The sequence below is a fragment of the Phodopus roborovskii genome, unplaced genomic scaffold (genome assembly GCF_943737965.1).
Source record: "Phodopus roborovskii unplaced genomic scaffold, PHOROB, whole genome shotgun sequence".
In the NCBI taxonomy this organism is placed as follows: Eukaryota; Metazoa; Chordata; class Mammalia; order Rodentia; family Cricetidae; genus Phodopus; species Phodopus roborovskii.
Window position 1 is genome coordinate 4424158 of NW_026126540.1, and position 27292 is coordinate 4451449.

The window sequence follows — 27292 nt, forward strand, 5'->3', positions numbered from 1 at the left end:
TTCTGCTGATATTCTCAGATGAGAAAAACAAATTCTTTTTTTTTTTTTTTTTTTTTTTTAAAGAAATGTTAAACTGGGCATGGCAGCTCATAGCTATAATCTCAGTACTAGGGAAGATGAAGCAGAAAGATTGCCCTTGAAGTCAAGGCTAGCCTGGACAACATATTAAGACTGCCTTTAAAAAAAAAAAAACAAAAAAACAAACAAACAAAACAAAACAAAAAACAAAACAAAACAAAAAAAACCCTGGGAATGGAGAGGTGACTCATCCATTTAGAGCACTGGTAGAGAGAGAACTCGGATTTGGTTCCCAGCACCCACATTAACTCACAATCACCCTAAGTGCTGTTTCTAGAAACACAATGTCATTTCCTGACTTCCACAGGCACATCCATGCTGCACAGATACACAACAAATAAATCAAAACAAAGAAACAAATAAAAATAACCACCCACTTAAAAAAAAAAGTTACAAAGTCAGGTAAAGAGCACAATCCCAGCTCTTAGAAGGCAGAGGCAAGAGAATCATACAAGGTGATGCCAGTCTAGTTTTTCTTGAGCTCCAGGATAAAAGGGCTACACAAGACCCCTATCACAAAAGAGTCCCTCACCAAGAAAAATGAAATAAAGGTGAAAATACAAAATTCAAGACATTAAGAATGCCTTTTTTTCTTCCCCCCTCCCTCTCCCCTCCTCTCTTCTCGTTTTTAAAGACAGCAAAGTGTCCTTCTATAGATCCTGCCCTTTTATTTATTTTTTAAAAATGAATCAATATGTTTAATAAAAATCAATAAAGGCATGTAAAAGGAAAGACAATGAAGCAAAACAACAAAACAAAAACAAAAACAAACAAACAAAAAAAAAAGTTACATTAGCAAAGTGTGGGCCAGATGCTGAGGAGACTAATTTTATAAGGTATCCCTGGTAGCTGCTCTAATCTCGAGGGGTCATTCCAACCCTAGTTTCTCTAGATGAAAGAAACTGATAAAATGCAAACTACATGAAAGAATGTTTCATAGATAACCTCTGCTGTTTCCTCCTTGGGCTTCTGGCTTTTGCACTCATTCTATCCCTGAAAGTAGAGTTCCTGGGCAAAGCTGGTTTGGTTGTCTCCTTGGACAGTCCTTTGAAGTTGTTCAGAAGGGGTTGTCAGAGTGGTTTTTCCTTCCTATTGTTTCTATTCATTTTTTTTTCCATGCAAAATGTTTTTAATTTAAAAATTTTTTCTATTTTATGTGTATGGATGTTTGTCTGCACATCACTTTCCCATCTGTTGCCCATGGAGGTGAGCAGAGGGTGTCTGACCACTTAGAACTGGAGTAACAGATGGTTGTGGGCCACCATGGGTGCTGTGAATTGAACCTGGGTTCCCTAGAAGAGCAGCCAGTACTCTTAACTACTGACCCATCTCTCCAGCTCCTCTGAAAAATTTAAACAAATAACACTGCAGGATTTTGTAACTGAGAAGAATAAAAGTTATTTACTTTAAATTATTTAATCTTAGAGATAAGAACTGAGATCAAATGACTTTCTTAAGAATATCAAATTTCTGCAAGGCATAATGGCTCATGCCTTGAAATCCCAGCACCGAGGAGGCAGAGGCAGAGGCAGAGGCAGGCAGAACTCTGTAAGTTTGAAGCCAGCCTGGTCTACTGAGTGAGATCTAGGACAGCCAGGGCTACAGAGAATCTCTCTGTCTTGAAAAAAAGAAAGAAAGAGAAAAAGAAGGAAAAAAAGTATCTCCCTAGCTTCTGTGTTAATAATATACCATAACTGTAACATTTTATGGAAGAGACTGTAGTGGGATCAAAGGTCTAAAGTGTGTGTTTAAACCTACAAAATTTATACTGAACAAGACATAAATGTAATGAGATGAAGACACTAAGGTTTTGAAGAGCTCAAGCAACTGAAGGACAGAAGTGTCGTTTATTGAGATAGGACAGTTTGAATGATTATCAGGTAGATACAGGGAGTTAGATGGGTTACGTCATTTAGTTAAGTTTAAAATGCTTACAATGTATAAAAACAACAGGGCAAAACTGCCAAATGAATCTGGACTTCAATCAAGTTGGGACTAGCCAGGCATAACAGTACCTGCTTGCATTCCCAGCACTCAGAAGGCTGAGGTAGGACTATGAATTCCACGCCCCCCTCCAGGCCATTATATATAATGAGACCATGTCTCAAAATTTGAAAGTAAAAACCAACACAAAACAAAATGAAGAAAGGAAGAAGGGGAAGATATCAATTTAGAAAGCTGTCATTACAAAAATGCAAGACCAGATGATCTGATGAAATCACCTATGGTACAAATACAGCACTAGAGACCCCTAAGAAATAGAAGACTGGAGCCACTTGGGGGAAGAGAGACTTCTCAAGGGAGCATAATTATATTAAACAATGCACTGATGAAGACTGTGGGGTGGCTCAGTAGGGAAAGGCACTTAACATACAAGCCTGACAACCTCAGCTAGTTCCCTGGAATCCACACAAAAGTGGAAGGAGAGAACAATCCCCACAGCACTGTCCTTTAACTTCCATATGCATGTATGTGTGAAGTGTGTGTGCATACACACTGTGCACACACATATCACATACACAATAATGCTTTAAAAATAAAAAAGATGAAGACTGAAAACTACTCACTACTAAACATACATGAAAAACAACAAAATAGTTAACAATAGTCACCACAAGAATAAAGACTCCAAACCCTTCATCTACTATGAGATATGGCCTATTTCTGTTATCATTTATTCCTACCACTAGACATTCAATTCACTTAATACTGTTTAGTACTTAAATAGTTGCTAACTCACATCTCATTTACTATGCCATGGTATTACAACTGAATAAATTAGTGTATAAAGTTTAGGTATCTAAAACATCTCAATGAAAACACCCCTTTCACTTTCCAGCCCTCCTTTGCTTTCTTGGAACCAGAGTGCAAGCAGAGTTTCATTTTTTACAAAGTCTCAGCATTTCATTTTAAGAGTTCCCCTCTACCAATGCAGTCAAGGGGGTAGTTACCACACTTAGTATAATTTCTACTTAGCCATTTTATCCATCAAAGGACATTTTCACCCTTTGGATATTGTGAATAGCACTGCTATGGATACAGGTATACAGAAGTTCCAGTTTATCTCAGCATATATACCTAGAAGCAGGATTGGTATCATATGATAAAATAATTAATTTGAGGAACACCACTTTTCCAAAGCACCTGTACCATTTTTTAATTCTCATCAATAGTGTACAAAGATTCCAAATTCTCTATAACTTTACCAACACAATTTTCTTTTTTGTTCCTTTAAAAAACATATATATCCAAGTTTATGTTTTATTCCTTTGTTCTTATTATTTGTTACATTTTATATGCATAGGCATGTGTGGAGGTCAGAGCACAACTTATGGGCATTGGTTGTCTCCTTTACCACATAGGAACTCAAGGTCATTCATTAAGCCTGCTGCTGAGCCATGCCATAAGACCCCACTTTGCCTTTTACAGCAGCAATCCCAGCTTGTTCAAGTCCCAGTTCTGTACATTCTGCACCTCACTATTGTTTTAATAATAAAGATCCTTTCCAACTTTGGTAGAGAGATTACTGAGGCGGATTTCAGGTAATCAGGTTCTTTAATTACACCGGCTACTTGCAGCAGGGGAAACTGAAAGAGGAGATCCAACAGCAACCCAGTTGTTCCTTTAATAATGGTCACTGCTATGGGTGAGTGTGTCTAACTACTTATGTCTTTGCTAAATGTTTAACACTGAACTGCTACAAAATTTAGATATGTTAGCATTCTGACTGTAATCTGTACTGAAATCCACACATACGTCTTTGCATCATAGTAGAAGCTTTTTAAATGATTTTGGTTAAAAGCATAGGCACTCTTTAAGGCAAGCTCAGAGAGGACAGAAACCTGTGGAGCAAAAAGGCTCACCTGTACTTGATTTTTCAGTACAAATAGACTGGAAGAGGGGATTCTTCCCTCTAGCCAGAAGACTGGATGGATATAGATGAGACAGATATTTTAGCACAATGAGGAATACTTTCAAGTATATACTTAGAAGACAACCAAAGAAAATTAAACATCTTGAGATTGTAACTACAATAAACTAGCCATACAAAAACCTGGTGTGCCTTGTCTCCCCCAAGAAATGTCCTTTTCCCAAGGTCAGGCATTTAGACAAAAGTCCCCATTCCCTCAGGGGTCTGAAGAAAATTTCTGCTTGTTTTCTTATCTTTGGCAAGAGGAACTTGTGGCCCTTCGTTAACATATGACTGGTGCCTATTAACTTGTCAAGGTCAATGCTAGCCCCTACCCTCCCTCAGTGCTTGCTCACAAGCCCCAGCTGATCAGTTCCCATTTAACCCTGAAAAGCTTTCACTTCTTGCTTTCCCAGGTTTCAACACTAGAGGAGTGGAAATAATAAAATAAAAAGAAAAGAACATTACTACTCCTAGGTATGGTGAAGGACAAAGTTTATTATAGATATGTAGGAGATCACAGTCAGAGGCAAGGACATCTAGGAGAGTCCAGAGTGGACATGACCAGACTAAGATCGGTCATGTGTGTTTTCGCGTGCAACACTTGTGCACATGTGTATTGGTGGGGCAGATACAGCAGCCAGAAGGCCAAGGGTCCAAAAGGGGGCAGGTAACTAAAATGTTTGGAGTGTATAGGGAAAAGCTTCCGGGGACAGAGCAGTCCCTGTGCCAGCAGAGTTCAGGATAGAGGCCACGGTGTGTGGTCAGGTAAGGACTGGGGGATACTGGTAGCCAGACTTAGTTAGCAGCCAAGTCTGCTTTGATATGTTACGTAGGCACCTCAGCCACTTGTCCTAGGTTTCAAGCTTAAAACTTAAACATGCTGCTAGGCAAGCATTCATTCACCACTGAGTACTCCTCAGCATGGATTTTTTTTTTTTTTACTTTATTTAAACTTTCTTTTTTTTAATTATGTGCATTGGTGTTTTGCTTGCATGTATGTCTGTATGAGGGTGTCCAATCCACTGGAAGTTGAGTTACAGGCAATTGTGAGTTGCCAGTGGGTTCTGGGAATTGATCTCGGGTCCTCTGGAATAGTAAACAGCCAGTCCTCTTAACTGCTGAGCCATCTCTCCAGCCTGACTTACTTACCCTAGCTATTTTTGTAATTGAAGAGTGGCAATTTCAAAACAAATAACCCCTTTGTAAAGAGCTAATACTGATCCGCAACACTGTCAGTTATAGCAGGAAGGAAAGAATGAAGCACCACTGCTATAGTAGCAACCTTTTCTGAAAGAAACTGCTTTTTATTGATGCTTTCTGAAGATTCCGTATGTGAGATGCTCCCTGTGGAACTGACTGACAGAGAACTAGGAGAAAAGCACCTAAATGGTCCTCCCCCCCCCCCCCAAAAAAAAAAAATCTAGGTTAGGTGGTCTGCTTTAGCTTGGGCTGTTTTAAACTCAGATAAATTATCTTCAGTAACTTAACACATATTAACTTAATACCAAGATTAAGATACTAGCTAGGAAAAAGAGTTGCTCACTTGGCAGCAAGTAAGCTGTATGATAAAAATCCATGGATTTCACAAAGACAATCATACCTTCAGTATCATAGATAATGTAAAAACTGGCCTTGTAACTTTCCCAAGAGCTTACTGGATTTGACCATAACCTAAATAAAGGAGGGTTCCCTGTTGTTGCTAAAAGCTTAATTCAAAACAAGTACTCACAATGGTAGGATTTTAATTTTTTAGATGCAGAAGTTAAGGCTGAAAACATTAAACTTTCCTAATGGAGTGTAGCTAATGAGATGCAACCCTAAATCTTCTAACTCTAGAGATCAGGCTTTTCTATTCAAGGGAAGCGTTAAATAGAAAACACATAGGATTGCCTTTCCCTTCAAACTGAAGGTTTGTTAAGGGCATAAAGCTCACAACAGTTACATCCTGCCACACGGTCAGCCTAAGGCCAGGCTCTGAGAGTTCTTGACCTGGTAGAATAGAAATTCAACCTACACTGTTCATTGCTTTGCACTCATGCTTATAACAAGATCTTAGACACTGATGTTGAATAATTATCTGCAGAACAAATGCATGAAATTAAAGGTTAAGTGTAGAAGTAAGTCAGTGACAAAGAGCAGCTTGCACAAATTCAACTGTCACGATTGGGTAGCAGAAATTGGTCATGGCCCCAAAGAATTCTTTGCTGTCGCCATACTAGTATCACTGAAATATAATGCACATACCATTCAACTTACTCACCTAAATTAAATACAATGCAGTGAGTTTTTATAATGACTGCTACCCTCTAACTCCAAGTGACTTTCATCACCACAAATAGTTCTATACCTAAAGCATTTCCTTTTTCCTAACTCTTAGCAACCAATAATTACTTTGTTTCCATTGAGTTACTTATTCCAGATGTTTAACACTATATTATGAACCCCACTCCCAACGCATCTTTCAAAATCCTTAGAAGCCAGGAGAGGTGGCATTTACCATACCTATAACCTAGCAACCAAGTGGCTGTGGTATGAGCAATGTTAAGTTTATAAACTATAGGCTAGCCTGGGCTACAAAGGGAGGAGACTGCTCAAAAACAGTGCCAACCAGGTATGGTGGCACAGGTCATTTAAGTGCAGCAGGAGGATTTTTGTGAGTTCAAGGCCAGCTGGTCTACATAGCAATTCCAGGACAGCAGGGGCTACACAAAGAGACCTCATCTCAAAACAACAACACCAAACCAGAAAAAAAAAAAAAAAAAAAAAAAAAAGCCATTAGAATGATTCTAAGATGACAGTGTCTGGGGAACCCTATGGGAGCATAATTGAAGATATGGGGCTTAACTTTATCACTACTATTATTTGCAGAACTGTTAAACCCAGAACCTTATATATAAGCTTTGTCCCAGCCACAAGGCAGAGCCTTTTCATCTTTAGCTCCCAACCTCTCTCTCTGGGCAAGAGAGAATGCTGAAGCAATTACCAACCACTAATACTTAATCATGCCTATGTAAATAATGTCTACAAAACAACCTGCACCCTAACAACAACTATCTTGTATGTTTTCGGAGCTGAATGTGTAGCAGTACCTGTAGGGCAGCACAGTGGGAGATGTCATGGAAGTTCTGTGGCCCTTCCCACACAACTCTTCTATTTGGCTGTTTAATTTTAGTCTTTTAGTATTTGTAATTGTTTCCTAAATCTGTGTGCTACTAAAGTTATCCAATCAGAGGGGGGTAGTCTGCATTTACTGCTAGCTGATCAATCAGAAGGCTACAACCTGTGCCTGCAAACAGCATATGGAAAATGTCGAGCAATCTTGTGGGACTAAATCCTAGACAGCTAGCTTCTGAACTGTAGTTACCTAGCTGATAACTACCAAAAAAAAAAAAAAAAAAAAAAAAATGCTTGAGAGTAACTAAAACCTTCCACCTCCAATTTGGAGAAAATGCCCCAATCTCCCAATCTGGTGTCAGAAGTATTGCATGTAGAGTGTTTTGCCATATATTTCTATTTGTAAATGGGATTGTGTGTGTGTGTTTTCTGATTTCTTGCAGGAAGTATAATGCTTTTAAGGTTATATCCATACTGTTAATTATGCCGTCCCTAGACTATGACTCTAATGAAAATGCCAGCTGTTGCTTTGAATTTATCTGATTATAAGATCAAGATTTCCCATTCATTAGGGTGGAACTATTTTGAGCTGGATCAGTTCCCTAAAACAACTACACAATCTAAAATCTGCTCCTTCTGTTTGTAAGTTATCAGTCAACTTTCAATTTTAACAACATCAAAAAGGCCACAGTAGCCTTCTAACCAATATACAGCTAAAAAACACTTGGGTTTCCATAATATAGTAAAAACATAACTATGTAAAAATATTAGATTAACATTTTGCTTCTTTTTCTGTACTACCAAAAAACTAAAAGTGGTCAGAGGCAGGACAGATAGTAACAAGATAGGACCATCTATAGTGACTACACAGAGACCACTCAATGTAGGACTTCCAGGGCACAACTTTCAAAGTAAATAGATTTACAGAATTGCTCCTTGGAGGAACCACAAACACAGCATTAAACCAAAGCAGGCATTAGGAGCAGTAACAGTGCTTGCTAGCTAACACAACTCAGCTGGAACAGCAATAATGGAAAGACACTAAGACAGTATACAATGTCTTCCATTTTTGTAATATTCAGGAAGAATTTGCTTTGGTTCAAGGTTCTAGAGATACAGTCTGCCATAACAGCATGACGGTTAGAATAGAGCCAATAGGTAACAAGAAAATTTGCTTTTTAATATTGGAAAGTTTATCCATAATCAAATTAGTAAATGTTACTACTATAAGATTCTGGCTTTTGTTAATAAAAATTCAATGAATTCCCAAGTAAAATGTAAAACGAAATATTGTGTATCTCAGGTTGGCTTCAATATGTTCCTGCCTTTGGTCTCCTGAGTACTGAGATTATAGGTGTCCAAATCACAAAGAGTTTACATTGTTTAAAGTAAATTAAATTTGCAGTAAAAGTGGCAAGTGACCAACTTTTATTCTGGTACTATCTAATATAAAAAGTTTAACATTTTTAATAGTCAAGCCAACAAATGTCTATGACCTGAAAATCATTATGGATACTAAACAGTGTGAATTATAACTTAAGTGCACTGGCTGATTGATTTTCTACCCAGTTCAAATTCCCATCACCCACATGGCTGCTTACGGCCATCTGTAACTCCAGTGCCAGGCAATCTGATGACCTTTTCTGGCTTCTGCAGACACTGCATACATGTGGTACACAGGCTATGTGCAGTCAAAACACCCATACACATAAAATGAAACAATAAACTGTTTCCTGGTTAACCTTACAATCTTCTGGGAAAGCAGAGACAAAATCCACATAAAGCATTAACTCCTTGCAGTAGTGGCTCACACCTTTAATCCCAGCACATCCAGGCAGACGAAGGTGTAGGTCTTTGAGTTTTAGGTAAGTCTGATCTATAGAAGAGAGTTACAGGATAGTAAGGACTACAGAGAAACCCTGTTTAGAAAAAACAAAACAGCCTAATGATCTTGATTCTGATTCTTCAAACCTACATGGTAGAAAGGCAGAATCAACTCTTTCATTGACCTTACATTCCTGTTATAGTGAACATGCACTCTTGTATACATGTACTCACACAAAATAAAGGTAAAGATTGTTTTTCATAAGAGTTGATACAATTATAAGTGATAGTTATCTGTAACAAAAGCAATGTTAATAAACTACAACCATGCTAAGAGTGTGGTTCACGGGGTTAAGGGTCCTCAGATTTTCAGATTTCCAATTCAGAGATCCACCGTCTCTGTCTCTCCAGTGCTGGGATAAAAAACATGGGCCACCATGCTTAGTGAGACATTTAAAAAAGAATTTTCAAGGTCAAACTATCTTCCTTTAAAAAAAAAAAGGTCAATAATGTGTGTATTGATGTATTAGTGTATATATACATGCTAATACTGCATTGATGCAAAGGGGTTAAAATTGCTAGTGTTCTAGCATGATTTAGGTTAAACAAGCATTACACTGTGAATAGTATTTCAGTTAGGCCAAGTTATTGAAGAATGTCATTGGGGCTGGAGAGATGACTCAGCAGTTAACTCTAGCTGTACTTCCAGAGTAATTGGGTTCAATTCTCAGCACCCACACCGCTGCTTACAACCATCTGCCACTCCAGTTCAGAGGATCCAACACCTGATTCTGGCCTTCCACAGCACCAGGCATGCATAGTACACAGACATACATGCAGACAAAACACCCTCACGCCTCGTTGCCAGGCATGGTGGTGCATACCTTTGAGCTCTGTACTTGGTCAACCTGGTCAACATAGTGAGTTCCAGGCCAATAACTGTTACACAAGTTATAAGCCAGCCAAGACTACACAGTGAGAACTACCTGCCTCAATAAATAAATAAACAAGTAAATAAGCATACACATGCAGAACATTTATCAATTAAATATTGACCTTTTCTTTTGAATTATGTGACAGAACAGGAGTATACATAAATGACTCCTACAGTAATATTAACTTCTATAATCAGATGTAGAAAAACGTACTTGGACAATTAAGTTGTGAATTGAACTAACCATTTTTTCAAGAAACACCACTTTCACTTGAAAGAATGACAGAGAAATTATGATTATTTTGATTCAGTGTCTTGGCAGTTTTTAAAAAATGAGCAAAGTAAGCCTGTTGCTTAAGAGAAAACAATTTGCAGTATTTACTGCTAATGATAAAATTTGGGCTTTCAGTAAAAATTAGTTTTTGAAAACTGTGTCCATCACCATGAGCTTGACATGGTTCCATCACTATAATGATTTTGTACTTAATAGCAAGCGTGGATTTTCTTTTTTAAAATCTCTTTAGGTTGGAAGAAAATCTTCTCATTGCATAACAAACTATGTCAGCATTTGGAAGATCTGAATAACTTTAGTTTGGTTTTGTCAGTGGAATGTTTTCCTGGGGCTGTATTATATATAGTATCTTCAATTAAGTATCCTGAAAAGGTAAATGCCTTTTTTCAAACACTTATTTATATGTTAAATCCAGAAACTGATATGGAAATTGAACTGTCTTCTCTTAAACCAGACATTAAAGAAATATGAAAAAAATGTCACATATGGACATTCTTCTCATTAAATAATTTTGGTTTGGTAAAGCAAGTTATCCATTAAAAATTTTATAGTAATACAAAACAACTTTGAGAGGTTGTTTCTCTTTTCTACCACGTGGGTCTCAGGGATTGAACCCATGTCATCAGGCTTGGTAGCAAACATTTCTGCTTGCCCACTTCCCTTGCCAACCCCAACATTTAAAAGAGTACTGATTTTACCTGGGCATGACCTTTAATCCCAACACTTGTCAGAGGCAGGTGGATATATGAGTTCAAGGTTAGCTTGGGCAACAGACCCAGTTCCAGAACAACCAGGGTTACACAAAAAGAAGCCCTGTCTCAAAAAACTATACACACATACACTTTAAATTCTCACATGAAAAATATTTAAAGAGATACACAAATAAAAACTAAGAACCCATAATGAGTCTCAAACCTCAAACATCTGCAAACTTTTGAACTAAAACACATACTGTTAGAACTGGAGAGATAGCTCAGAGGTTAAGAACACTAGTTGCTCTTCCAGAGGACCTGGGTTCAATTCCCAGCACCCACCTAGCAGCTCACAAATGTCTGTAACAACAGTTCCAGGGACTCTGGCACCTTCACCCAGACATACATGCAAGCAAAACACTAATGCATGTAAAAATAAGTAAATCTTTTTTTTTAAATAATAAATAGAATAAAAAATTCCCCACATACTGTCCCCTTTTCCCTTTCTTTCTCTTCCTCTTTCCTGGTCTCACTGCAGCCCAGGATAACCCATGGTAATACTCCTGCCTCAGCCTAATTTTTTGAACACAGGGAGTCAGATTGCCTAGGACTGGAATTACAAATGACTGAGGAGCCACTCAAGTTAACAGGAACTAATTGCTCTTAATCACTGAACCATCACTGCAGCCTCAGAAAACACTTCTAATTCACACTGATTAGCACACATAAAGACTTTCAGGTCACAGACATTTGCTGAAAATGTTAATTTTATATGGGAGTCTAAGTATGTGCCACCATGGCCCAGCTCTGTCATATTTTGTAGATGACACTCAAAAAACAATTCTCAAAGTAGTGACTAGTAGATGAAAGCAGTCTCACTGGACACTGACTTTACCAAATGTAAATGGAAACAGGGTGTGTTTTATAGTGTTAAAAGTTCCAAGTGACACAAAATTCCAAAAATCTGTGCATTAAGAGCAGTAGTAACTAACCTAAAGAACAGGCTAGTAATGCTTTGAAATGAAACCTCTTGACTAAAATTGAGATCTGTATTAGGCTGAGAAGAATTAAGATAGTAGAGTATAAAAAATAACAGAGGGCTTTGATACACCCAAGATAAAATCACTCCCTTGACTGTTAAGTCAGAAGCAGTTTCTTTTTAATTTCTAAGATTGAGATAAAGAATTAGACATACCTGTAATAATTGCTCAAAAAGCTCCTTCAAATATATTCCTGCCTCTGTGCCAAAACTAAACCAGAAGGCCCCCAAAATAATGCAAGTCAAAATAATTGAGTATGTGCTCTCATTCAGTACAGAAAACAATGAAAATATTTTAATTAACCACAACCACTGTCAGGGATCAATATTTTACAACTACCAATGGAGCTGGAGAGATGGCTCAGCAACTAAGAGCATTAGCTGCTCTTTCAGAGGACCCGGGTTTGATATCTAGCACCCACATAATGGCTCACAGCAACTTGTAAATCCAGATACATAGGATCTGACACCCTCTTCTGACCTCTGCAAACAAGAGGCACACATGTGGTACACAGCCATGCTTACAGGCAAAACATCCACACACATAAAATAAAAATATTTTTAAAAATTCCAACTATTGTTAAGTAGGATATAATGGTGCAAACCCTTAATCCCAGCACTTCAGAGGTAGAAGCAGGTAGATCTTTTCTGGTTCAAGGCTAGTCTGGTCTACATAGTAAATTCCACATCAGCTATGGGTTACACAATGAAATATTGTACTAAAAATAAAAACACCCTCCAAACAAATCATTGTATTATTTCAATTGCCTACAAAAACTAAACTAAAACAAACTACCTATGCATTTTTCCTAAAGCTGTTTCATTCTTCCAAAAATCACTCATTCTTCCTAATAGTGTATATTCATTTAACCATGAAGACTAAGGATATCTTGATATAAATTTTAAAATTTATTTTATGTACATTGGTATTTTTCCATGAGTGTTGGGTCCCCTGGAATTGGAATACAGACAGTTGTGAACTGCCATGTGGATGGTGGGAATTGAACCCAGGTCCTCTGGAAAAGCAGTCAGTGCTCTTAAACACTGAGCCATCTCTTCAGCCCCTTGATAGTTTAAGAAGTTATCAATGAAGCAATTCTGAAGTCAGTTGCCTTATAAACCAGAAAAACTGATAGGAGGCTGAAACCCTAATTTAAATCCTAGGGCTATTTCTATCAGATCTCTATTATTGTTTCATGCTTGGACTATTATTTGAAGAATCAGACAGTAGTTATTTTAAGCACAGTAAATATGTTCCAAGATTTGTGATGAGAGAGGTCAGTCTCTAAAGTTACTAAGACTTAGTAGCTTAGTAATGGTTTTCACTCTGTACACTTTGAGTCAACAAGGCTATTACCCAAAATCAAAACAGCTCATTATTGTTACTTTTTCAACCTGACTTCATATTTTATACTCAAAATTATGTATTTCAATACTCATAATTAGCATAAGTTGTTTTCACAAACTCTAATTATTTTCTAACATACTCTCTTTGAACCTGAAAACTTTTAGAATTTTTATATAAACTTTGAAAGCTTATTAGAAATGCTACAAAAGAGGAGTCCCTCTCTACTGTCAAACTTAAAGCAGCTTAACTTGCTTGTTCTTGATAAACCTCACTGACAGTTTGGTCACTACCTACTTCCTATATTGCACTGTGTGTGTATAGCCTTTTCTGTTACTACCCTCAAACTGGTATAGGAAGAAGTTAAGCTTTGATAGACATCATTTAGTAACATTACTTCAAATAGATAGACATGTCCTTTGACTTCTGTACTTTCAAGAAAGCATGGCTATTTTTGGAGGAATTAGCATGATATACTGGAAGGTACTTAGGAATTTTAGATAGAAATCTTGTGAATCATAAAATTATGACTTCACAAGTGTCACATCATTATGCCTAAATTGTCCTCCAATAAGCAATTCCCCATTGACTCTTTGTAACATAAAGTACAAAGTAACAAGTTATATATACACACACAGAGAAAAAACCCTAAAAACCACAAACAGCTAACTGCAAGTAAGGGAGCAAGAGATTCAATCACACTTAATCCTGAACTAACAGTTCTGTAGGTGCAAAGAATCCTAAGATTTAAAAATGATTCTTCCAAGGTCACACATGGTTACAGCTCAAGTAAAAATAAATGTAACTGGCAGATTTTGTACTTATTGTTTCTAATCAGCCCTGCCCAAATGTAACAATAATCTCACTCTATATGTTGTATATTTAGCATACACTGTCTAATAAGGTAGCTATCCGCCATGTAAGACTATTAAACACTTAAGATACAGTTGATCTAAACAGAAATATTGTAATGGTAAAATGGAAAATGGATTTTGAAAATTTAGTAAGAAAGGAATTATGTGAAATATTTCATTTTTAAAGCACAGATTAAATGTTAAAATGGTATACAGGATTAGGATACACTGGCCTAAAACAGTCATTTCTTAGTATTTGCTATATTCTACATACATTGCACATAAAACACAGTGCAGTACTATATCTAGAGGGGGGAAATGTACATACATGTTTTTAAACAATACAGGCATGCAAGTAGCAAACGGAATAAACACACCTTCTAAAAGCAATAGAAGATATTTTTGTCTTATTACAAGTACACATAATTTTTGTTTTCTTTTGTGTAATAGGGGATCAAATCCAAGGCCTCATACATACTATAATTCACCACCAAACTACACCCACTTATGTGATTTTGAGTAAAAGTCATACAAATAAAATTATTTAGTCATGTCATATTTGTAGATGGAAAAATGAAAATATTCTAACTTCTAATACATATACATGGATTCAGAGTTATAATTATGATCCAAAAATATATCTAATATGCATTAATATATTGTTTTAAATTATCACAGTGGCCAAGTGGACTCAATATTTTTAATCTGTTAAGAGATTGCAATAGCAAGAAATACATAGAAAGGGTAATTTAAAAAAAAAAAAAAAAAAGAATAATTGTAAAACAGGGCAGGGTAGCACATACCTGCAATCCCGGAACTTGGGAGAGTAGCAGGGTCAACCACAGACAAAATAAAATACAACAGTGTGGTTGTAGGTTGGACATGGTGGCACATACCTGTAGTTTTAGCATTCTCGAGGATGAGGGAGAAGGATGGAAAGTGTAAGGGCTATCCTGAGCTACACAGCTACATAGTGAGACCCTGTTCAATGAAAAAAAGCAAGAAGTAGAGCTGGAGAGATAATTCAGCAGTTAAGAGCATTGGCTAATCTTCCAGACCTGGGTTCAAATCCCAGCACCCACATGGTAGCTTACAACTGTCCAGTTCCAGGGGATCTGACACCTAAACACCAATGTACATAAAATGAAGTAAATCATTTTTAAAAAAAACAACAAGAGGGATGGGGTGGAAAGGGAGAAAGTCTGGGAACCCTATAAAAAGTTAGATGTAAAGTTTCAGTATCATTGTATCTATTTCTTAGTTTGTAACCAAAAGAAAACTATTACACAAAGATGTGTACATAAATGTTCATAGCAGTATGTAACTAATAAAATGGGTTAACAATGTGTCCATGAAGATGAACGACTAAACACAATGGTGTGAACTATATGCAGAAATATTATTTAGCCCTACTCTTGTTACAGCATGGCTGGACCTTTAAGGCAGGTAGCAACAAACTATCATCAAATGTATATTCCATGTATACAAACTATTCAGAATAGGCAAACAAAACATCATTTCGGGCTGGAGTAGCTGATAAAGAGAATCCCTGCTAATGACTATGTCAGGGGTTCTTTAAAGAGTAATAAACATACTAAGATTGACTTTGGTGCTGATTGCACAACTATGTGAGCATATTAAAAAAACATTTTATATGGATCAATTGTATTTTCAACAATCTGTTAAAAAAAAAACTGGTAGCAAAGAAAGGAATTAGAAGCTAGGTATGGTGGTGGCACATGCCTTAGAGGCAAAGGCAGGTGGACCTCTGTGAGTTTGAGGCCTGCTTGGTCAAAAACTAAAGTTCCAGGACAGCCAGGGTGGTTACACAGAGAAACCCTATATTGAAAAACAAACAATGGAGCACAACTTTAATCCTAACACTCAGCAATTGGGAGGCAGAGTCAGGCAGATCTCTCTGAGTTCAAGGCCAGCCTGCTCTACAACTCCAAAGCTACACAGAGAAACCCTGTCTTGAAAAAACAAAAACAAAAAAAGACAAGCAAAAAAGGAATTAGAGACTGGTTGGTTACCTGATACTTTTCTGAATTTCAAAACTTTGTGTTACTTATCAGTTTTAGTTTCCTAATTTGTGATTTTTTTCCCATTCTAAACATTCATATTGCTTTAAAAACATTCCACGTGTAAATTTAATGACAACTATGAATTGTACATTTAAAAGATTGACTTTTGTGACATGTAAATTACTCCAATAAAGATGTTAAATTTGGGAACTGAGGAGATGGTTCAGTGGTTTGGTTCCAAGCACCGGCAGGCAGAGCACCTCACATGACTAGGGGATCCTACTCTGGATCCCCTGGACACCCTGGCCTCCCTGGATACCAGGCACACACGTGGTATTCATAAACACATGAATAGGAAACATTCCTACAAATAAACCTTAAAAAGATTTTAAGTTTCTTTCACTATAAAAATTATACCAAAAATAATCTTTATTAACCTTCAAACAGCCACACACACAGCCCTGGGACATACAGTCCTAACTATTGCAATTAGCTGAAACAGCCCAAACTACATTAAAAGAGTGAAGGGCACTGTAAAAAGTAAACGAAAGTTGCTAACTGAAGTTCAGACACAGACTACAGCAATAAGAAGATCGGTTAGGAGGAAATAAGGCATTTTACCACTGTCTCTTAAAAGCTAAATACTTGACCCAGAATGGTTTGTGTTAAAGAAAATGTAGGCACCTAAAAAATTCCCAAAATAAAGAAAAGGGTTTATTAATGCGCGCACACACAGTGGGGGAGAATCTGTGTGTTTAATACATCGAACCTTGGAAGCAGCTGTGTCTAAGACAATGAAGCCTTCTTCCCCTCTTTAAAAATACGTGATGGTGTCAATCCACAGACCACCCAGTTCCTCACTGCCACTACCACCAGGAGGTGGAGGAGGGAAAGGACCGTAGACTAGAGGATGACAGCTTTGTATAACCCTTTGGGCTTTCTATGTACGAACTCAGCTAGGAGTCTCTTCTTAGGACAGGGGTAAAGAGATGTATGGTCAAACTCAAATAAGGGGGATCGCACACCGTGAGCCACATCTTGAATCAGCTAGGACCAGCGTGAAAGCCAGGCCGCTGGAAGGCACTGTTAGCATCACCAGGACCGTCTCTCGCAGCGCGGGTGTCTTTTTCAACCGACAAGTTGACTCCTGTAGTTTAGACGTTGGGGCAAAACAGGAGTCGGGGAGATCAGGCGCCGCAGGCCGGAGGGAAGTTACGAGGTGGCCGCTGGCTCCCCGCGCCGCCCTCCGCCCGCAACGCCTGGCGTCGGGGCCCGAGACCAGCCGGAGCCTTCGCAGCGGCCGAGCCTGCGCGCGGCTGACCCCGCGGCCGCCCGCACCCGCGTCCAGCCGGCTCGACAGGGCAGGCCTAGGCCGCACCCGGCGGGCCCGGGCGCTGTCGCCGGCGGAGGCGGAGCAGGCCCGGCACAAACTTCCCGGCGCGGCGCCCGCGTCACGGCGGCCCGCCCGCCTGCCCAGCGCCATGCCGGCCGCCGCGCCCGCCAGACTCCGCACGCACCCCGCTTCCCGCCGGGGCCCGAGGCCGCGGACCTCACTGTACCTCTAAGTCGCGGCCTTTGTTCTTGAAATTCTTGAGCCGTTGGTTGTCCAATTTCTCGTTGTCCGCCATGGCCGGGCCGGCGACTCTTCCCCCCCCCGCCCGGGCCCCGCGGGATCCGCCCCAACCACCGCGCCGCACCGACGCTCCCAGGAAGCCGGCCGCCGCCTGCGCCGCCCGCCCGCCTGTCCGCTCCTTCCTCTCGCCGGGACTCCGCGGCCTCCGCTCTCCAGCCGGCCGCCCCCTCCTGTCCCGAGCACGGGCACCACAGCAGCACCGGCGAAGACAACCGCGGGGCCGGCGGCGGCAACGGCGGCGGAATGCGCTGCCGGCTGAGAAGGGGAGGCAGCCTCGATCTGAGGGCCCGGCTCTGCGGCCACGCCCATCGCCGCCAGCTCGGTCTGCCGATTGGCCGGCCAGGCTCCGGCGCGCTTGGCCAATCAAAGGGGGCGATGGAAAGCGGGGGGCGGAAGCGCAAAAGGAAAGGGGAAGGGAGAGTCTAGGGCAGGAAAGGGCCCGGGGCGGAGGGGCTTGGGAGGGGACGGGCCTCGCGCGGAGGCAGAAACTCGAGGAAGCCAAAGAGAGGCAGACCCGGCCGTGGGCGGGATGGGCAGGCTGTAGTGGTCCTATGTATGGTGGTACGGTTGTCGGGGTAGCCCCGGAGGTCGGGATTCCCTTTTCTCTTTCGATGTTGCTTGAGCGCTTCATTGACTTTGGAAGGCAAAGTAGGTGTGTCCAAGCTCCACGCGGGATCCCAAACCCTTAGCCTTGTTCTGGGGGGTGTGCTGGGACTGACTGGGGTGATATGCATCCCGAAAGCGAGAGGGGCAGAGGAAAAGAAAAGGGACCTCTGAACAAGTGCCCGCAACAGGTAGAAACTTGGGGGAGACTTGACACTTATGCGATACCCGTTTTTTGAGTATTTCGTCTTGGAAAGTTAAACTGCTTGGTCACAAAGTATTACTGTATAGGACTATGATGCTTGATATAGCAAATGCAACATTGTAACTCTCGATAAAGGAAGTTAGTCCCAAAGATACCATCTTAACTAGGAACATTGTAACCAAAGGCGGAAGTAAAACAAGATACAAAAGAGCCTCTCAAAATTTTCAGAAGAGGTGACGGCTGATGACACAGTTTGTAATCTTAGCTATTGGGGATGAGGGGAGCAGCTGAAGTAGGCGTATCCCAAGTGCAAGTCCCGCATGGACTAGAAAAATTCAAAGCCACTCTGAGCAGTTTAGTGACATCCCCCTCCCCGCTCGCGCGTGCATCTCAAGATAAAAAGTACAGAGATACTGGCAGAGGGTAAGTATGCTGGAGGCCCTTAGTTCAGAAAAGAGAATGAGGAAATGTTTTTAAAATTATGTTTAAGCCGAGTGTGGTGGTCCGTGCCTTAAACCCACCACTTGCGAAGCAGAGGCAGGTGATCTCTGGAGTTTGAGGTCAGCCTGAGCCACATCGTGATACCCTGTCTAAAAACAAATCTCTCTCTCTCTCTCTCTCTCTCTCTCTCTCTCTCTCTCTCTCTCTCTCTCTCTCTCTCTCTCTCTCTCATGTGTGTATGTGTGTGTGTGCGCGCGCGCGCGCGTGCGTGCACGCCCGTGTGCGTTTCTTTGCCAACTAATAGTTCTCAAATGTGTGGGAATTTGTAAAGCAGTAGCAACAGAAAGAAGTAAGGGATGGGGAAGTGTGTTTGAACTTGGCAAGAGACCCTATTACAAACCCCTTTGGGAACTTTCAGCTTCTGATTTTTTTTTTCTTTTTTCTGGAATAGTTTGTTTGGGCAGAACCACATGCAGAAATGAATTTAAGATGCAAATACTTCACACACACTTTTAAAGTCAAAAAGTATAATACGATAGCGATGGGTTTAGACAGGATGAAGGACAGTTCTCTCAGGAATGAGGGATAAAGAGCTTTGGAACCATAGGAGTCGCTTGAAGAGTGCTTATAAAGGGAGGAATGGTGGAAACAAAACCCGTTAAATGCAGCAATGCCTTTCAAGTAAGTCTGGTATTTTGTATACTTTGTCCTAGGCTTGGCTTGGTAAACAATCTCTTTGGAAGTAATTCACACTGAATGTAAGTTGAATTCAGATCCTAAAATTCAGATTAAGTTCATTATGTGTATGTTGGGGGATGTATGGTGCATGAACATGTTTAGGTATGCACATCCTTGTGCAAAAGAGGCCAGAGAAGGATGTCCCACATTGTTATTTCTCTCTCCCTTATGGCCCTGAGACAGGGTTTCTTACTGAACCAGAAGTTCACCATCTGGAATATGCTGGCTTGTTGTCTCAGGATCCTCCTGCCTCCACCTCCCAGTGCTGGAATTACAGGCACTCACACCTAGACTGGCTTTGCTGGGGATCAAACTCAAGTCCTCATACTTAAAGACCCTTTCCTCACTGTGTTTGCATACCTGGTTACTATTATATTTTAAAGTATGACTAAACCAGGTATGGTGGTGTATGCTCATCTAATTCCAGATTTAGGAGACATAAGCAGTAAGTTCTAGAATTCTGAAGCCGGTTTGGGCATATCAAGGGATCCTGTGTTCCAAAGCAAAACCATGAGATCTAGGTGTGTCAAATCATGCCTGTAATCCTAGTACTTGGAAGTCTGAGTCTGAGTTCTAGGCAAGACTGTGCTATAGAGTGAGACCCTGTCTCAAAGACAACAACAAAACAATAACAAAAAAAGAATGAAAGGAAGGGTGGGCCTAGGATAAGAAAATTTTGGTGTAAAGATGGGGGGGGGGGAAGAACAAGTGGATTTGGTTTGTGTGATTACTTGAGCAAAATGGTACATAGTATTGAATAAAGGAAAGAAGGAATTTTATACATTGCTAGATCTTACTTAAATATAATTTGTGTTTGTCACAGTTAGGATTGTTCTTTCTGGAGAGAAAAACACTGAATCATATCACTTACTATAGTTTGTTGAATTACCAGTCTCAGAGGAATTCTAGGAAAGGGTTAAGATAGTTCTTGTGGAACTCTTTGTTACTTCTCAAGATAGAGTTGTTACAATAAAGGACATGCCTTACTGGTCAATTTTCTTTGGTTGCCTGTGTAACCATAATTTTGCCATACAGGAGGGGAGTTACCAGAGTCAGCACTGTGCTATTTGAACAACTCCAAAACTGTGAACCACCTTTTCTTTAGAAATTAGCCAGGCTAAAATGGTCTGTTACAATAACAACAAATGGATTAATGTAGTAGCATCCTTGTATTTTCTTTGGGGGGAAAAATGGCCAGGCATCGGGGACTTTATGCTGGCCTTCTTATTACCAGGAGATTCTCACTTACAGCTTGGACAGTCTGAAGAAAATAACTATTTGTTTTGAAATTGTTATGAATTTTATTGAGGGAGGAAAAAGATCTTGTTTTTTTGTTTGTTTGACCTAGCATTCACTAGTCCATACTGACCTTAATTTTTTTTTTTTAATGGAGAAAAAGCTGGCCTTGAACTCCTGATCCTCTTGCCTGTCTCTCCAGTGCTGTTGTTACTTGTCTATGCCACCATACTAGGATAACTTATTTCTCAAACTTAATTTTGACTATTTAATCAAAGAAAACTTTTAATTTTAAGCTCAACCTTCATCCTAATACTTCCCACTTCAGACAAATTCCCTGCCTTAATTTTTTAAAACTTTTTATTTTTAAGTAATTACAAATTTATAAGAATTACAACAAAAAGGTACTATGTGATTTTGCTTCCTTTTTTCCATTGCTTCCAATGGTAATACCTTATATAACTATACTATCAAAATTAGGCATTTGGGACTGGAGAGGGGCTCAGCAGGTAAGAATGTTTGCTGCTCTTGCAGAGGACCCAAATTCAGATACCAACACTCAGGCTGGGTGGCTCACCATTACATGTAAAACTCCAGCTCCAAGAGATCTGACACTCTCTCTGATCTCCAAGGGCGTTGCATATATGTGATGCGCCTATATTCAGACACACAGGAAACAATCAGGAAACAATCATGCACATTTAATAAAAATAAATCTCTTTTTAAATGTAGTTAATTTTGATAAAATCCACAAAAGCTACTTAGAAGATAGAAAAGACAGTAGATTGTAAACAATATAAAGTGTATAATCATAATAATAACTATCAGATATTGAGCTGCTATTATAAAATAGCACTTATCCAGCACTATGTGACAGTCTTTTTTTTTTTTTTTTTTTTTTTTTTTTTTGGACAAGGTCTCACAAAGTAGCTAAGGTTTGCCTGTAATTTGTAACCTTCCACTTTTAGCCTCCTGAATGCTAAGATTACAGACATACTACCATGCCTGGCCAAGACAGCATTCTAAACATCAGTTGTTACAGGGTCTCTCAGGTTAGAGTAAGCTGGCATCTGACTTGGTGTGTAGCCAAGAGTAACCTTGAGTTCCTAATCCTCCTGCATGTTCCTCTCTAGTGCTTAGATTGTGGGAGTGAGTCACCACATCTAGCTGTATAAATGCATTGAGTTCTTACAATGATGCTATGAAGTAATTGTATTTACTTTACAAGCCAGAAAATTGAACCATAGAGATGTGTAGTAATTGATTTAAGTACACAGTGAATGTTCAAGCAGGCATTTTCACTAATCCTGACACCAGAGCCCCCTGGGAAGGACTTAAGGTCAGTATTCATGGTGCACTTTGAAGGGAGCTATTATTTCCATTTCTTGTATGAGAAGCCTAAGGTTTGGTGCAGTTAAGTAATTTTCTCAGGGCCTCACACAACCTGCAGGTTTGGAGCTCGAGTATATGCCTAGCTCTAAACACCACACTCTTGGTAGATAAACTCTCCATTTACCTGATATCACACACAGACCTCAGCTGCACCACTGAAGTCTAGCTCTATAAAGTAGGAGACAAAGCTGCTCAACCTTCAATTACATCAAAATCACCTGGGATGAATAAACCCCACGTTGGTGGGCCTTCCCCAGGCTTTCTGCTTTAGAAAGTCGGATCCCCTGAATAAAAGCATGACTTCTGCTCCCTGGGACGACTCTGAGGTCTAAAGGATCTGTCATGATAGCCAATTTTAAGATTGTTTCAACCTTAAGATCAGGAAAAAAATAAAATGAGGGCAACACATCACCATAATGGGTCATGTGTCGTGTAAAATCAAGTAAAAGCCAGCTTGGTATTGCTGAGTGGATTTATGTTGTATTTGTCTGGATTCCTTTCTACAGCTAGTTTTTCTCTTGGGTTTCCACCAATGGCATTCTTTGTTTTTCTAGATAGGGTTTCATTGTGAAGCTTTGGAGCCTGTCCTGAAACTCCTGAGGCAAGAGGATGGAAAGTTCAAGGCCATCCTGGGAAACTTAGGAGGAACCTTGTCTTAAAGTGGAAAACAAAATAAGAAATGGCTGGAGACAGCTCAGTAGAAAGTTCTCGCCCAGCATATATAAAGCCCTAAATTCCATTCACAGTCACACACACACACACACACACACACACACACACACACACACACACACACTTGTGTGCTTGATATAATCATTTAAAAGAAAATGTCATGCCCAGAGTTGGTGGTTCATGCCTTTAATCCCAGCACTTGGAAGGCAGCAGCAGGTGGATTTCTTTAAGTTTTAGGCTATCCTTGTCTCCATACTGAATTTCAGGCAGGGCTACACAGGGAGAATATGCATTTTTAAAAAGAAAAGAAAATGTTATTTTAGTTCTTAAGGAGAAAAAAAAAAAACCAGTTAAGAATTTGTGGAAATGAAAAGGGTGGATTATTAACTGTTTCTCTCTGTTTCTGCCCTTCTCTGTCACTGCCCCCCCACTCTCTCTCTCTCTCTCTGTCTGTGTGTGTGTGTGTGTGTATGAGATTCTTAAAGGAAAAAAAAAACAGTTAAAATTTGTAGAAACGAAAGGGATAGATATATTAACTGTCTCTCTGTCCTCTGTCACCCTTCATGTGTGTGTGTGTGTGTGTGTGTGTGTGTGTTGTGAATGTGATAGGTCCCTATTTTCAGAGATGTCTTGCACTTGGATTATACATTCTGTTTTGAAACAGAGAACAGTTTGGATTATACATTCTGTTTTGACACAGAGAACAGTGGAAAAACAACCAATTGACCTAGTAGAGAATCAAAGTTTCTCAAGAAGGAGTGTCTTCAATGGCATGAGTGAAAGCAGACTGTTGTCCTGAAGCAGGTCACTGCTTTGAATAATCATATATAAGTAAGACATTAGTTTAAATCTATATGAATGAGCGTGGACTACATGTGAATATGGTACTCTGTATACATATTTAATTATCAAATAAATATTAAAGACAACACTTTCAAGGTATTTAAATTAATCTTGAAATACACACTACACACCTCATAGGATTTACCAATACTCTGTTTATAGTTTGTCAACATGTCACACAAGACCCTGAAGTCTCTTGGAGACCTTCTCCAGTGGAGTTTCAGTGGATTCTTCAGATGCTTCCAGAGTCAAAGGTTTGGATCTCCCGATGTTCTGGATAAACTTGGTCACTGAAGATCACCTTATAATAGACCAGAAAAATTTTTGGTAAATCTCTTGACTTTTAAATGATGGAAAACTCCATCCTTTTGCCCACACATTATTCTAGCACTCATTAGGACCTGAAAATGGTTGTTCAATGTATAACTGGGAATATAAACCTGGGAAGTGTTAGACCATCTTATTTAGAACCAATAAACATGAGAATGTCTTGTACTCCTGTCTTCTGGCTACAGTCTTGAGATCTGTCTATTCAGACCTTGTGTTCTCCATGGCAGAACATATGCTACTGTACTAATCCCAAATTAGACTTCCCAGGTATTAGTTATACTGAGAAATAGAAGCATCAGAGGAAACATTTACCAATCAAAGCACTTGGGAGGCAGATATAGGCTGGTGTCTGTGAGTTCAAGACCAGCCAGGTCTATATAGTGAATCCCAGGTCAATGAAGGCTATATTGTGAGACCCATGGTAAAGGGTCGTTACATTTGCTGTTTGCTACATTTGAGTGTAAAAATTCCCTGTGGGGTTATAAGAATGTGCTAGCATGTCAGGTTCTTGGTGGTGCTAGAGACTGAGCCTAGGGCTTTTATACATGGTAGATAAGCACTCTGTTAACTGGCCTATATATCCAGACCTCCTTTTATTGTTTTGTTTCATTTGGTTTTGTTTCTGAGATAATATCACACTACATCACAGGCTGTCCTGGAACTCCTGTCTCAGCATCTGAAACGCTGGGATTCCCAAACACAGCAGAAATCTCTTTGAAGAGCCACTCATATCTGATTCCTTCATTCCTGGCTGTTCTCTTGGAGGTACTCTTATGAAATGATCAAGAGGTATGCTGGCAGATGGCTAATTTCACCACTCCTCATTTGCTACCTCTTTGTAGGAACAACTTAAATGTGTTCTGTATTTCCCATATTGCAAACTATATTGCCTTTGTCACAATCCCTAAAATAAGACAATAGAGGGGGTCAGAAAGAGACCACATATATATTTTGATCCACCCCATATAGTGTAATGTATATGTCATTGGGTGCTGTATAGTGTGACACGTAATAATATGTAGTGTAGAATAATACTGTGTGTATTCTCTGGGTTGGCTGATACTTAGTTGAATGCTCTATTGTCACCGTCTTGAAATTTTTGAACAAGGGCTCCACATTTTCATTTTGTATTGTTCTTGCAAATTATATTGTCTGCCTGGGATGGTATAGAGTATAAGCTTTTGAAATTATTACAACTTTTTCCATACATTGCTTCAATTTTTAAAGAAATGCATATACAATGATTCTATTTTAAATGTAAATAAGCACTATAAATGCAAATAGGACCATATTGTGTACCATTTTGCAACCTGACTTTTCATTTAATGACATTTCTCCCTATCGATATATTTCATACTTTGCAATGGCTAAAAAATGCTCTGTTATGTGGGTAAGCCATAATTTGGTTAATCAATCTAGCAGTTCCGATGTGCCTTTGATAATTAATTATGACAAACAGCAAACACATGATAGCATGTGTGACAAAGAGCTAACAACTTTAGTACGTGTTATGCCCTTGCCTCACTAACTCCCTAGGATAAATTTCTAAAAGTAGAGTTGCTGAGTCAAAGGATATATGACTGTTTTAACATGTGAAACACGTGACCTGATTATCTTTCAGGAAGACTATACCAGGTTAGACCACTCTAGATCCACCAGCAGTACACGATCATGATTGTCTACCTGCACACTAACTTGCCACAATAACCCAACTTCAACTCTATGGGTCTTTTTACTGCCTCCTTTTTCTAATGATCTTAGCTTGCTAGGATACACTGATTCTCCTCACCATATCCAGATTTCTTCTGCTCATTAAATTCTTACTTTGCAATGCTTTCAAATTGTAAAGAACAGCAGAGTGTTCCCCTGCACTGCTCACCACTATTCCCCAGACCTTGACATCATATTAGTCAGCTTTCACATCCCCACTTGCCCTGGACTCTGAGAATACATTGTTACATCCCTATTGAGTCACTTCTCTTTTAGGGATAATTTACTGCAAATGTTTCAACTCATAATCATAGAAAAAAGATACAAATTATCCAGTTTGTACATTATTTAAATTTTATCATTTCCCCCAGTTTATTCAACAAAGATGGAAAAAAAAATCTGATCAATGGTTCAAACAAGGGCCACTGGCTTTAGTAGTATGTGTTTGCCTGCCTCCCCTTTTTGAGTCATAGTGTTGTGGAATATTAGTTGAAGATGTGTTACATTAATTTATGCCATGGGATGTTTGTTTAGTGATGCAATGATGTGTTGCATTCTTTTATGTTGCATTTGCTTAATTCTGTAAAGCTGTGTTACTGTGCCTGTCTAAACTACCTGATTGGTTGAATAAAGAGCTGAATGGCCAATACCTAAACAGGAGAAGGACAGGAAGGCTGCAAGGTAGAGAGAATAAATAGGGAAGAAATCTAGGCTTGAGGAATGAGCGTGAAAAGGAGAAAAGAGGAGAACACCAGGGTCAGCCACCCAGCCAGCGATGGATTAAGAAGTAAAGAAAGACATATAGAATAGAGAAAGTTAAAAGCCCAGAGGCAAAAGGTAGGTGGGATAATTTAGGAAAAGCTGGCTAGAAATAAGCCAAGGTAAAGTGGGGCATTCATAAGTAAGAATGGCTCATGAGAGATGGCTCAGTGGTTAAGAGTACTGTCTGCTCTTCCAGAAGACCCAGGTTCAATTCTCAGTACCAACATGGCAGCTCACAACTGTCTGAAACTCTAGTTCCAGGGCATCCAGTGCCCTCACACAGATACACATGTAGGTAAAACACCAATGCACATAAAATAAAAATAAATTATTAAAAACAAAATATGTTTCCATGTGTTTATTTGGGAGTTGAGTGTTGGGCCCCCAAAGAGGTAAAAAATAAGCAAGCAAACAAACAAAAAAAAAACCCAGCTACATCATAATTTTTCAAATAAGTCATAGAATGATGTAAAGAGATACTTTGGCAACTGACAACCACAAACCTGGCTTAGATAACTATGGGTAATAAAAATTTGTAACAATAAATTAAGCTATAAAGATTAAAATTCCAAAAATAGTTGTCATTGCTCATTTATTTACTATTTTTACACAGCTGAA

At 39.4% G+C, this 27292-nt stretch overlaps 1 protein-coding gene across 2 annotated transcripts in view; it reads right to left on the reverse strand.

Moving 5' to 3' along the window:
• The window catches only part of Kpna4 (karyopherin subunit alpha 4), a 54337-nt gene extending 36275 nt beyond the window's left edge, over window positions 1–18062 (reverse strand). Inside the window, exon 1 of one of the 2 annotated variants that reach the window (XM_051198780.1) lies at window positions 17669–18062. In XM_051198780.1, coding sequence (XP_051054737.1) covers window positions 17669–17737 — 69 coding nt within the window. In that variant the 5' untranslated portion in view covers window positions 17738–18062. Of the gene's footprint in view, window positions 1–17134; window positions 17286–17668 lie in introns of those variants that run through there. The other variant, XM_051198781.1, reaches the window with a different exon arrangement.
• Between the last annotated feature and the right edge of the window lie 9230 nt (window positions 18063–27292).